Genomic DNA, 12,581 nt, shown 5'->3' on the forward strand with positions numbered 1-12,581 from the left:
TCCTTGCAACAAGTAAATTCCCGACAGCTCCTTTAAAATTTTCTCCATCACTAGCCTTCTCCAATGCTGGCATGTCATCATAATCGTCTTCACTTTCACTCACCAACTCTCTATTATCCCGCAACACCATTGCCCTTTTATTTGGACATTGCGAAGCAATGTGCCCTGACCTCAAGCACCTAAAGCACTTGATGTCTCAAATCCTTGATGGTTGTGATTCCGATTTTGATATTGTTTTGCTAGCGCCTTCATCCCTTCCCTTTGGCCAATCATTCCCACCTTTAAGTACAGCCCTATCACCTTTATTATTATCCCACCTCAACTTCCAAGATAAATTAGAACCCAAAGTACCTATTGGTTGTCTAGTTGTCCCCTTTCTCTTCAATTGTCTCTCCACCTTCATGACAACTCTAGCTCCACGTAGTGCTACAATTCAACGGCACTAGCAATATCACTATTTAACTCATTCAAGAATCGAGCCATAGTAGCTTCCCAATCCTCCACCACATTCGCCCTAATCATAAGCATCTCAATCTCCTTATGGTAATCCCCTATGCTCTTTGACAAGTGATACAAGTTTTGCAACCTTTGATGGATTTTCCTATAATAGTGATTAGGATCAAAGCGTTTCCATCCCAAGTGTTAATTGGTCTCCCTCCATGCCTACATTGTGAAGTAATCACCTAATCCCACCAAGAGATTGCGTAGTCAATGAATTCAAGAACTACTAATTTTACCTCCTTCTCTTCCGAATAATTATGGTACTCAAAAATCAATTCAACCTTCCTTTCCCATTCTAAGTACACCTCCAGATCACTTCTCCCCTTAAATTGCGGTATCGTTAATTCAATATTTCCCAAATTACCATCTACTTTATCACCAACATTATGCATGCCCCGTCTTTCTATCCTATCACCTCTATTCCTCGGTCGTCCCAAATCAACGTCATTAGCCTCAATCATCCATGTCACTATCATACTCCTCAGGCCTCACCCTCCTAGGTTCTTGCCTACCCGGTCCTCTAGCATTCGACATATCAACTGGCTGCCCCTTACTAAGATTAACAATTGTCGAACCTATTTATGCCATCCAAGCTGCATGCGTATCTACTTTTTCCTTTAATCCCCGAAGCACCCTTTCAAAATGCCTTATCATATCATCCAAAGAATTGTTAGGATTGCCATATCGGCTTGAATTTGAATCTTCTCTTTCTGACATCCTCAAACTAGAAATTGTCTGCTTCACTGGCTTTCACTCGGAAATCACACAAGTTTTGGCTTTTTCCCTCTATAGAACTCACCACTCCGTCTTTTACCACTCAGGACTTCCTTCCAAATGCTCCAAAGAATAATAGTGAACTTAAAGAATTTAAAAACCCATGGAATTCTAAATTGAATGTAAATCAAAGACTGTAAAACCAAGGACTCAAAAAAAAATTAATGGAATTAAGAAACTCAAGTAGGTTGACACAATTGATAAAAAAACAAAAGTAACGTGACTCGACTAATTTAATGGAAACTAAAGACTAGCAAAAGTAATTGACTCATTTTTGAAATTAACTCGAAAATTGAAATGAAATATGTTGGTAGCAATTGAACAAAATAATAATATAATATCCTTTTTTCGGCTTTTTGCTGTTTTTATTATTATTATTTTTTTTTGCCTTTGTCTTCGTTTCTTTCTTTTCTTTTCTTTTTTATTTTTTTGACACAAAAACAATAGCAAAAGATAAACTACCAACAAATTGAAGAAAAGTGACCAAAGAACGAAGAACGAAGGAAGAAAATTAACAAAAAGGCAAAAAACTCAAACCTAGACTCAATGAAGAAAACAAAAAGATATAACCTCTTGATTGGAGTCTATGCTCTGATACCAACTGATGCGAACCCCGAAGCAGTGTTGACTACGAAACTCACAGCAAGATTGTTCTAAAATCCAAAAAGCCAAATTAGATGTTTAGATATTGAATCCCAAATTAGTGAACCAACAAACCCAACAAGATCGTTCCTTGAAGGACCCATTGATTACACAATCCAAGACTCGCACCCGAGTTGTAGGACACCACAAGAATTACAATTCTTTATAAGTTCCAATTGTCAATGAAGAATGGAGAAGAAAGCACAATAGTATCTCTATTAAAATTCTCTCGAATTAATGTATAAAGTCTAAGGTTAAAATGAAAGAAAATAATTTATATTTATTCTAGGCTTAAAATCCCTAGAAAATCTAGTGAAAATCATGCAAAACTCGTCCAAGATTACATTGATATGGAAAAGAAATAAAATCTTCCAAAATATGGAAAACCCCGGAAAAGGAGAATTTTGACCCCAATTTATAACTATGCGACCACAAGTGTAAATGTATGTGGTCGCATAGTTCATTTGAATTAGCCCCGCGAATTCCCTGCCTCTATGTATGCGGTCGCGACCCCTATTGCACTATGTGACCGCATGGTAGTCCGGTTGGCCTTCGACTTTGTTCTCTTGTATTGAATTGATCCACTTTGTTTCAGCTCTCAACTCAAACATGAAAGTTGCCTCGTTTTATGTCCTAAACATCGTCCCATCAATAGTTGACTGAACTAATAATCTCATCGCTTATTTCACCCGCTTGTCTCTTGATCGAGTCATTGATCCGTCTTCAATTATCAACAAGTCTCGTTCCATACTTGTCTTCGTTGGGCTTGACTCCTAGATCATATTAATGTAGGAATAAAAGATTACATCAGCGTGAGAGAACTCAAGATTTGTTGGACATGTCACCCATAAACGAGGTCGACAAGGTTCAGTGAGAGAGTCCTCCAATACTTCATGAGGTTTCAATTAGGAAAGGCAGAAATTGGACCTCATCAATTCTTGAAACAAAAACTACGAAAATGAATAGGGCGACAAAGAATGAAAACTAACTACTTTTTTTTTATCATGTAGTAAAACTTATATATGTACAATAGCACGACTTAAATAATTAAACTTCAAGTACTAAGATCAACAAGTCTAACAATCAATATCGGTCCAATATTTTATATTTATCATTAGAGTTGGGTATAAAATATTTGTTCGAAAAGAATTGTATGTTTCTCCTCTGTCGCATTTTTCATTAATTCAGTAAATTATTTATTGAACTACTAATGCCTGTCGTTTTAATACAAGTATCAAAAAAATTTCATGAATCATTTGCCTCTATATAATTTTTTTTTTTTATCAATTCTGTCTCGTAGATAAGCGATATTTTACCATGAAAGCTTCAATCTGCTCCTCGGAGTTAATATTAGTTACTTCACGTAATCTGATAGTTTGTCCCACCGAATTATCAAACTTTTCACAGTAAACCTGATAATTATAAGCAACAGTAAATATCTTTAAAATTTAACTCATAAAAGACAGAAAATGCAGCATTTACTTTGAATAATTCTAAATCAGTGCCTCCCTCTTGTATAGTGATTGATCAATGGGAACCTACTATCTCTACGTTGATTTACAAGAGATATACTGTGCATAATGCCTGCTTCAAAAACCCAGCTTCAATACATTCTGCACTCTGCTCCAACCAGCAGCATAATTGCATTATGGAGATTAATCACCTCTCTCTCTTATGCTGATCGGTTGAGACTACTGTAATATTGTCATCTTTCTTACCGCTACTTGCTTCTGTTGAACCATTTCCATTACGACAAGGGGCCAACTCCTTTGACTCCATATCCTCCTCAATTGGAAGTGTAAGCTTTGAGCCTTCTAAAGCAACACCGAGGACAATATTATTTTCAAGTGACGACCTGCCCACTGGTGATGATGGACGAGATTTTTCGCCATCTGATGATGATACAGGCACCTTCTGTATGTTACCACCACAAAACTCTTCGTCAGTAAGAGGCTTTTTCTTAGCACCCTCCGATAAAACACTTCCTGTATCTAATTCTTCTCCAGCAAATCCAACACCAGGTTGCTCATTCTCAGAGTTGCTTGATGAATCAGAATTCATATTTGATGTTGTAGTATTAGTCGATGACGATGACGATGCAACCTTTGCTATTTTCTTCTTGTCAAAGTTTGACTCAGATAAATTGACATCCTTTCTGTTACCATCTTTCGACAATGTCGATTCGGTCATCACATCAACCATGGGATTTGGTGGTGAGGGCACATCTAACTTCGTATCTTTCTCTCCACTAGATTGTGCTGGATGAGTAGTAGACTTGGTTTTGTCCTCGCCATTAATCTTGTAAGAAGGCTCAATCAACAGGGGGGAGCGGTTATCCGTTGCTCTGGCCCTAGTGAAAGTGGTCTCACTAAATGGAACATTCTCCAAATTGGGCTCACGATATATTTTCTGCACTGTGCGGATAGGTGTGGCTAGTCGAGCCTTATGATGGCTGACTACTCTAAGGAGATCCAACAACACAGCTTCCTGTATTATATTCAGGACTCATGAATTAGTCATTAATAAGTTCATATCTCAATTTACTACCACATCAGGAAATGAGCAAAAGTGTTCTTTATTATAATTTCATTATGCCCGTCACATAGGAAAGGGTGGAATAGAAGGGCTGCTGCAACATACAAGAAATAATTTCTGAAAACTCTTGCTAAATCCAAGGGTGTAATTAAAGGGACCGTCATACCAGTCCATTTACTGCCAAGGGTCCTGAAAACTCTGGTCTAGATGGATTATGAAGGTCTCAGTCCAGTGGTTAATATGTGAGAGATCTAACTGTAAAAGTGAAGAATCATCAACAGGTCACCCAAAAAATCCTTTAACACACCAGTAAATTTATGCCACAAGTTCTGAGCTATTGAAGACTGTCCTTTTTCCATCATGTTTAACTTCTACCTCCAGAAAATTCCTTCTCTATTTATTTATTTATTTATTTTTCCCTAATGCAAAGTTCCTTATTTATTTTGAGAAGGGAAAAAAAGTAGAGCATAGAAATTCATAACTGTAGAGCTTCCCATCTCTACAGTTACTAATATAATCCTATTTTGCCGCTAAAATGTAAGGAAATTTTATGCAATATAAAAATTGTAAGAATTCCTAATATACAGGCTTAACTTTACTCTGGATGAAAATAGACACCCATATCAAAACATGTTTTATCAATCAAATAAATTACCTGCATAAAATCCAGTGATATTGGAAATTGCAAATACTATTTAAATAATGTCTTCAAGTAACTATAGTAATTTGTTAAGAATTCATTGAACTTTCCTAACAAGTTATGAGAGAATAAATGCAGTAACAATAATATATTTGGGCTCAGATAACTCCAGGTGACAGAGAGCACCATCCAAAAAGGAGCACTATAGAATGTTTATCACAGTACAAATATAAAAACTTCAAAAATGTTACAGTGACAAATATAAGGGGAACATGAGCTCTACATATTTCTATGTTATAGGCCATTATTTCAAAGTACACTAGAACATCCAAGATATAAACAGCTACATCTGTTAATCCATTAGTTATAAGTATTGCTTACCTTGACGCATGAGTATTCTTCAAAACGTGAGGTTTTCACAAAGCATGACACCATTATCTGTCCAGTAGTACATAGAAAAGGATTACGAAAACAGCTTTTGTAATACAAAAGCAGAGAAAAGAAAGGACACAGTAACAGATACTAAAGTACATGTATTTGCATAAATATCAAGATATTGACAGAGTATTTTACTCAAATGTGTCGACACAGGTTGTGGAACAAAATCTTGAGAGCAATTACTTTATACGTAAATTAAAAATCCATTCCAAACTCTGTCTCCCAATGCCCTCACCAAACAGTCTCTCTCTCAATATCCTCACCCAGTGAAAACAAAACTGGGATTTTCCCTTCCAGCGATCATTAACATAATATCAACATAACAGTGGCTGATTGGACAAACTTCAATAGATAATTACTAAAAGTTCAACTATTCAAAGAAATTGTAGAGACGTAGAAAGAATTCCAGTTAATATTATGATGTTTCATACTACAGCTTTCTTATGCAAAGATGATGGTACATAAACTTAAAAGGCAAGTATCTATTGTTAAAGCAGTGTAGTTATCCATGTCCATGAATCAATAGTATTAACTAGATTATTCCAAGATTAAGTAATACTAAAGGTAAAAACTCCTCCAGGGTTTCCAACCCTGCAATTTGGCTATGTTAAGATCTTCAGATAAACACCAAGAGAACCTCCTTGCCCATTCATTTCTCTCCTCAAGTGCATACACAAATGCAACAACTATTATACAAGAACATGACATAACAATGGAAAGATTAGGCAGTAAGATAGAACGTACCAACAGAGCCTGATTCTCTGGATCAATATTATCCAGGAAAACTCTTCTATGTAATTTTTTCTGTTCTATTTGAGGATTTTTGGCCAAAACTTTGCGCATATCAGCTACAATATTCTGCTAATTGAAAAGGGTATACAAGCATAAAATACAGAAAGAGAACTTACATGTAATTAAATTGACAAGGGTATTAAACAACCACTCACGTTGATCTTGTTCACATCCAAGTGATTAATAGCAAGATGGGTCTTAATGCGCCAATGAGTCTTCTGGCTTAGATTCCTTACCACATTAACAGTGAATCTATGATTTGGGATGTGAATAGCTTCACGATCATCACCTCGTATAACTGTTGGTGACCACCAACCCACATGCTGAAATAAATTTTAATAACTATAAATAATGAGGACAAGTTTTAGTCCTTTTTTAAGAGTAATGTTTAATTGGATAATGCAACAACACTATTAATAGATTACAGGATGCTATTATTTTTTATTTCTTGTCCTCATCTTTTTTAGTGGTGGAAAGTAGACAAACCTCAACAGTACCCGAAACTTCATAGCCTTCAATCTTTGTCTGGATCCAATCATTTAAAATAAATGATCTTGTTGTATGTATTATTATACTTGAGAGGAAATTCGTGAATATCTGAAGAAACCAGAAAAAAGTTCAGAAATAAATGAGATACAGCTTAGGTGCTAAGAAATTACATAACTGATATCATTCGGATAAGTATGTACTGACCTCTTACAGAATCATTTTCTTTACAGAAAATAACAAAAGATGTAATAAATAAGATATTCCAAAAGACAAAAGTGAATTGCAGAGAAAATCAAGAGAGCTTAATTTTACCTCACGACCAGCAAGAGTGAGCAATACTGTCCCAAGACCTCCAGCAGTTAACCATCTCTGGGTAGAAAAACCGAGTAACTCCATGAACAATGAAACAGCAGCAACCCACACTGCAGTGTATACAGCTTTGCCTGCAAATTCAAAGCCCATCTGCAGAGGCAAGATTCATCATTAATAATATGATAACTGACTGAATCATGTGAATGTGTATAAAACACTAGTCTGACATTTTCAAGGTCGACTAAGAGATGGTATACAAAATGCCTAAAGTTGTTGGACATCTCATTAAAATTATCTCATCAATTTCATGGATGCCTCTAAATAAACTGCATCAGAAAAAGTAGCGGATGCTTTAAAGCATTCTGTTATCTAAAAATTTGAAACCTCAGAACAACAGCTTGACATCTTTAAATGAAGTTCAGTAAAGCATTGGTCCTTGTGCAAAAAGGTAGACGTGAGACCATGAACAAACAAATAGGTTAACGTTTTCCCAAACTAAAGTCAGTTTTTCCTCATGTATTTTACACGTTCAGTTCCAGCTATCAGTTTTCCCATATGTATTTGAGCTGTTCCAGTGCTTTATAATAGCAACAGTTAAGATTATTTTCCTTATTTATTAAATAAGCAGCATCATGTCTTGTTGCTCATATTCTCCATAGAAGTTCACTTTCCAAGATATGTTAAATCCAATCAGTTTACATGTAACATAAGAAAACATACAAGTATTGCATATATATCTAAAAAATCAACATACATTTCTTGCAGCACTAGCATCCTTGGTCTCCACAAAGTAATTTTGCACTTGTTGAATCAAGCTGTCAAAACAAACATCACCAATTTTTAAACATCATAATGACAACCCTAACCCAATGCGACCAAAAAAAGGAATAAATGGAAGGACAGGAAGAATAACAGGCTATATCAACCACTCTGGAAATATGGGGAAAGGCGGCAACAACAACATATAACAAAATAACGAAGACTTGATGCTTCTAGATTGGCTACGAAGACACAGCACATTTTTGTCTAAAAAGAAAAGAATTGATAAGACTGTTAGCTATTTCAAAGGAGATATATGCAAACAAGCTAATAACCAACAGAAGATAACATTTAAGTATTAGACAGATGAGACCTTTAGCCCAAAAAAACCAAAAAAGCACCTACATCAAATCAAGAAAGTTGATATAGTAAAGAAGAAAAAGGATGCAAAATAAGTTGATAAACACACGTGCATACTGCAGCAGCATAAGGTAGGAGAAGTAAACAAGAATGCAAATGAAGATGAACAAGAAGAAGAAAAGATGCTATATTATGTTGCAGCATAAGGTTTTTCCAGCACAAAAGAGAAAAGCTAGTAGTAGATTTAATTTGTGTTTACATCATCCGTAGTACCCACAGGAGAAAGGGAGTAAAAACGTATCCCAGCATAAAAGTTGTAAGCAGCAGTTATACTACCATTCTAACAATAAACCAATAAGAATATCTGTTCATTCAACTTGGGAAGATTGATGAAAAACGTATGTGCATGTGGTAAGTAACAAAACTGTCTGTTCTTGGCCATATAACTCTCTTTTATTTTGGAAGTGATCAAATTACCTTGACAAACAGTAGGCAAAAGCTAGGACACCAGATAGTGATCGTACAAAATTCAAAAGCCGTTGCTTGACAGCTTGGCTTGCGACTGAAGGTAGAATTACAGGATTTAATGCTCTGTACAAGTTTTGCGATTATTAGAGCTAGAAGACGTGCTATTAATTAGCTTCAAGAGAAAGCAGCATTGGTTCTAGTAGTGGGATTTAAAAATGGCATGCAACAGATACCTGCATATGAGTGTCACTCCCGTCCACAGGAGCAAAGGTCGAAAATAACAAGTCAACATATAACGTGTGCTACTTTTCTCCCAACTCCTATCACTCTTCTGCATAAAATTTCAAAGTGAAGTACTGCTCGAGAGTAATCAAAATTTGAAAGAGAAAGAATGCATGTAAATGAAAATCAGTACATGAAGGAAAAGGATCCTGCCAAGTCGCATGAGTGGTCCAATACCCCATGCTGCAAAGGCAATGATAGCCACAGCAGGAACCAATTGAAGCACAATAGGTCTTCCAAGAAAAGCATTATATGATCTGCATGATAAAATGACATAATTGAATGGAAATTATCTTTTCTCTTCATTCTTCAGTGAACACGGGGAAAAATAGGCCCTAACAAGTTTCTCCTTTCCCAATTGAAAAAGAGACCATTCCAAAGATCATTAGCAATCAAAAAGAAAATCATTAACAAATAATACCTTGTAATCACCACAGCAGCTGATCTCACAATAGGAATCTCATTCCCTCCACCTGGTTTTAGAAGGGAATGGCATAAGAATATATCACATCTAGTAGATATATGACTTAATTGCCCACGTGCACTTCTCAAGAGATGGAGATTTGAAGCACCCTTTTGCTGAAGATTTAACTGGCAAAATGCAGATTCACCAATTTACGTTCCAAGAGAAGAAATAGCAGCAAAGCTTGAACTATAATTTAGTACCCACATAGCAAAAGGGAATTTTTCCTAACTGATTTTAGTAAAGAAAAAATAGTAGTTATTGTGTTTAGCACATAACACACATGGTACGAGAGAGAAGTTGCTAGAGACACAGAAAGCAGGTTCATGTGAATCTGCTATCGTGTCTGGATAAAGGGAAAACAACATTGCTTAATCAACACAATGGCAATCAGACTGTCATTAAGTGAAATTTAGTAAAATTTAAATAAAGGAACATCCAAGTATAGAGCTCTGGGGTCAAATGTGAGACTGAAAACTAATAGTTTCTGTTCTAACAATGGAAATGCAAAAAACGGATGAAATGCAGGTGTGCCCACAAATATTATAAACACAAACAAGGTATTAGAAGGAAAATTTAATTAACCTAGAAATACATCGTAACTCCACGAGGTTCTGAGGATAAAGAGGACCATACCAAAGAATGTGATGACCAAGGTTTGCTAAAAGATTGCAATGGGACCTTTTCCACCATGCCCTAGAAAAGGACAAAGAAACAAGCAAAGAAAGGCATTAGTGATTGGAAATATAAACAAATGGCCGTGCATTATGATTGAGAAATAGGCACAATTGGACCTAATTCATTATTTCCTAGAGAATGATAAATAATTAAATTAATGAAGTATCAGCAGTCCGGAAACTTACATAAATGACGAGTAATGTATTTAGATAATAGGTCATGTACCTTTGATTGGCTGGTGTAACCACGAATTCTGTGAAATCTCCATTCCTGGGGCATCAGCAAAGCACTAGCAGCTGCCATTGGCTATACAAATATGATGGCAGCAGTACCACTAAAGGGACAATATTTGTCCCAAACTGGAAAGCTTTTCACAGGTGTATCCTATGTATTTATTACGCTTATTATATAAAATTACAAAGTCAAGGAACACAGAAAAATTGTTGTGGAAGAACAGCAATATCACTAAAGCGAGAAAAAGATCAAGATCCAAGAAACTGAACTATAGTGTTTCAACATGGTACTCTGATTTAGTCAGAACAGAAAGCGTCAAAAGTACAACAACTAATTGTTAAGGTAAAATCTCACATCATATCAGTTTAAAAATACTAAACAACGTATAAAGACTTGCGTTATACTTCTTAATAAAATTGACCTTTAAGATGGAATTCCAGATCTTAAAATCATATCAAAGTCCATTAAACTCAAACACACAATTCAGTCTATGTGAAACTCAAACGAGTATTTAAATTTCAAGATCGTTGTACTTAAATGAGCCACCATCTTACGAACGCATGTTAAGGGTAAAATCGAATATCAAATACTAACAGTTTGGGTTACTCCTCCAAATGAAACCCCCCACCCCCCAACCCCCAACCCAAGTCTAAATGCTAAGAACATTAAAAATGCAACCGTGGATTGCTAAAATGCTTATGCACATAAGCAAACTAAACATTGTCTAAAAAATACATTCTATATTATAGAGCAAGTAAAACACATGTAGCCCATAAAATTTAGTGATAGATAGAACTCAATGGAGACCAATTTTAGGTTTGACCGTCTATGCTTTATAAATCAACGCCACGCATGCGGCAAGCCTTTCAACTTGATTGCCACTGCAATCCAAATGCATTGGACATGCCTAGAAGTTCAAAGGGTTCTCAACTTGAAAATCTATTTGCCTACACATATACAGGCTATAGATTAACTCCCGATTTTATCCATCATGTCAATTATACTAAGACGTCAACTTATTAACGCCTGCATTCCACGTCTTACATCATATATTGACATGATCATCCCCTTTACTCATTTCAATAAAAACATCATGTTTCAGTTTCATTCAGCCAAATTATCATAATCAACCCATGAATTTTCAACTAGAAAGAAAGGAAGAAAAAGAAATTAAGCCCGGAATTGAAGTAAAGTTAGGTCGAAAAGTGAGCAAAGGCAAGACGAATCTTACCAAGTCTGTCGGCCAAAAGTCGAGAAGTTTGATCAAATTTTCCGATTTCAATTGTTTTGCGACAATTAGAGACCGCGAGCTGATGATAAATTTGGCCCGTAGGGCGTTGGGAAGAAACAGTTCCGTGGTAAAATTGAGAACTACACAGTTTAGCATATTTTTATATTTTCTGTGTGAATACGTGGCGGCTGGAAGGGTAAATCTCTATCGTAGGGGAATGGTTTAGTGAGCTGCCAATCTCTTAATAGTCTGCACGTGTTTATCATTTTGACAGGCCACCAGAGACGCGTCAAATAACACAAAATTCTAAAGAAAAGTATTAGCGAAATTAGTCATGTTTACCACATAAATAAAATTAATTTTATATTATTCATTTTCTCAGTAAAATAATCCTTCTTATTAATTTAAATTTTTCTCTTAATTTTTAAGTATACACTCTTCCAAAATCTATTAACCAAAAAAGAGCTTGAACAATCCCTAAGTCATTCCGAACATATTTAATTTAAATAGATTATAATTTACTATTTTGCAGAGATATTTCGATAATATATTTCTTGAAATAATGTTTTTTAAAAATATATGTGGTCGAAATTGAAAATAAAATTGAAAAAATGGGATCAGTCATGTTTCCAAAAATGCATTGGAACCAAAATGAAAGTGAGGATAAAATTTTTATGAAAGAATAAAAAGCTGTCAAGGCAAAAATATTCAAATGGTTTAAATTCATTGTCATTCTTCAACAACATTGAACTTTAAAATAATTTCTTGACAAATTCTTATTTGGCACCTATTTAATTTATAAATGTTGACCGCTCATCTAGTCAGGGTATTCCCTCTGTAAACTTGACCTCTGGTTAACTTCAATTTTAAAATTTTGGACATGACAAACAAGTTAGTCTTCTTTACTAACAATTGAATTTAAGTGATCATAATTTTCAAAGATTCAATAATAAATCGATAAATCATCAAAAGATGAAGAAGAT

At 35.3% G+C, this 12,581-nt stretch overlaps 1 protein-coding gene across 3 annotated transcripts; it reads right to left on the reverse strand.

The window, feature by feature from the left end:
• Window positions 1-3,333: 3,333 nt before the first annotated feature.
• Window positions 3,334-11,789, reverse strand: LOC111409241 (mechanosensitive ion channel protein 3, chloroplastic-like). Of its 3 annotated transcripts, none has more exons than XM_023039252.1 (14): window positions 11,599-11,789; window positions 10,359-10,517; window positions 10,092-10,136; window positions 9,414-9,583; window positions 9,126-9,249; window positions 8,944-9,041; window positions 8,720-8,833; window positions 7,878-7,938; window positions 7,124-7,273; window positions 6,809-6,919; window positions 6,478-6,645; window positions 6,275-6,388; window positions 5,474-5,530; window positions 3,334-4,404 (listed from the first exon to the last, which is right to left on the reverse strand). In XM_023039252.1, exons 2-14 carry the CDS (start codon window positions 10,434-10,436, stop codon window positions 3,577-3,579), a joined length of 2,118 nt encoding a protein of 705 aa, XP_022895020.1. In that variant the 5' UTR covers window positions 10,437-10,517; window positions 11,599-11,789; the 3' UTR covers window positions 3,334-3,576. The 3 variants fall into 3 exon arrangements, with proteins under 3 accessions (XP_022895020.1, XP_022895019.1, XP_022895021.1); XM_023039251.1 differs by having other exon boundaries at window positions 10,092-10,151; window positions 11,599-11,788; XM_023039253.1 differs by lacking the exon at window positions 8,720-8,833 and having other exon boundaries at window positions 10,092-10,151.
• Window positions 11,790-12,581: the final 792 nt, after the last annotated feature.

This window comes from Olea europaea, chromosome 14 (assembly GCF_002742605.1).
Source record: "Olea europaea var. sylvestris chromosome 14, O_europaea_v1, whole genome shotgun sequence".
Classification (NCBI taxonomy): Eukaryota; Viridiplantae; Streptophyta; class Magnoliopsida; order Lamiales; family Oleaceae; genus Olea; species Olea europaea.

Bases quoted from the DNA above. Each gene is read 5' to 3' on its own strand.
- LOC111409241 (XM_023039251.1), bottom strand. From the start codon at position 10,436: ATGGCAGCTGCTAGTGCTTTGCTGATGCCCCAGGAATGGAGATTTCAC. The intron at 9,584-10,091 runs GTATGGTCCTCT...GCATTTTGCCAG, and splicing joins CTTGGTCATCACATTCTTTG to TTAAATCTTCAGCAAAAGGG. The intron at 7,274-7,877 runs GTATGTTGATTT...TTGCCTCTGCAG, and splicing joins ATGCTAGTGCTGCAAGAAAT to ATGGGCTTTGAATTTGCAGG.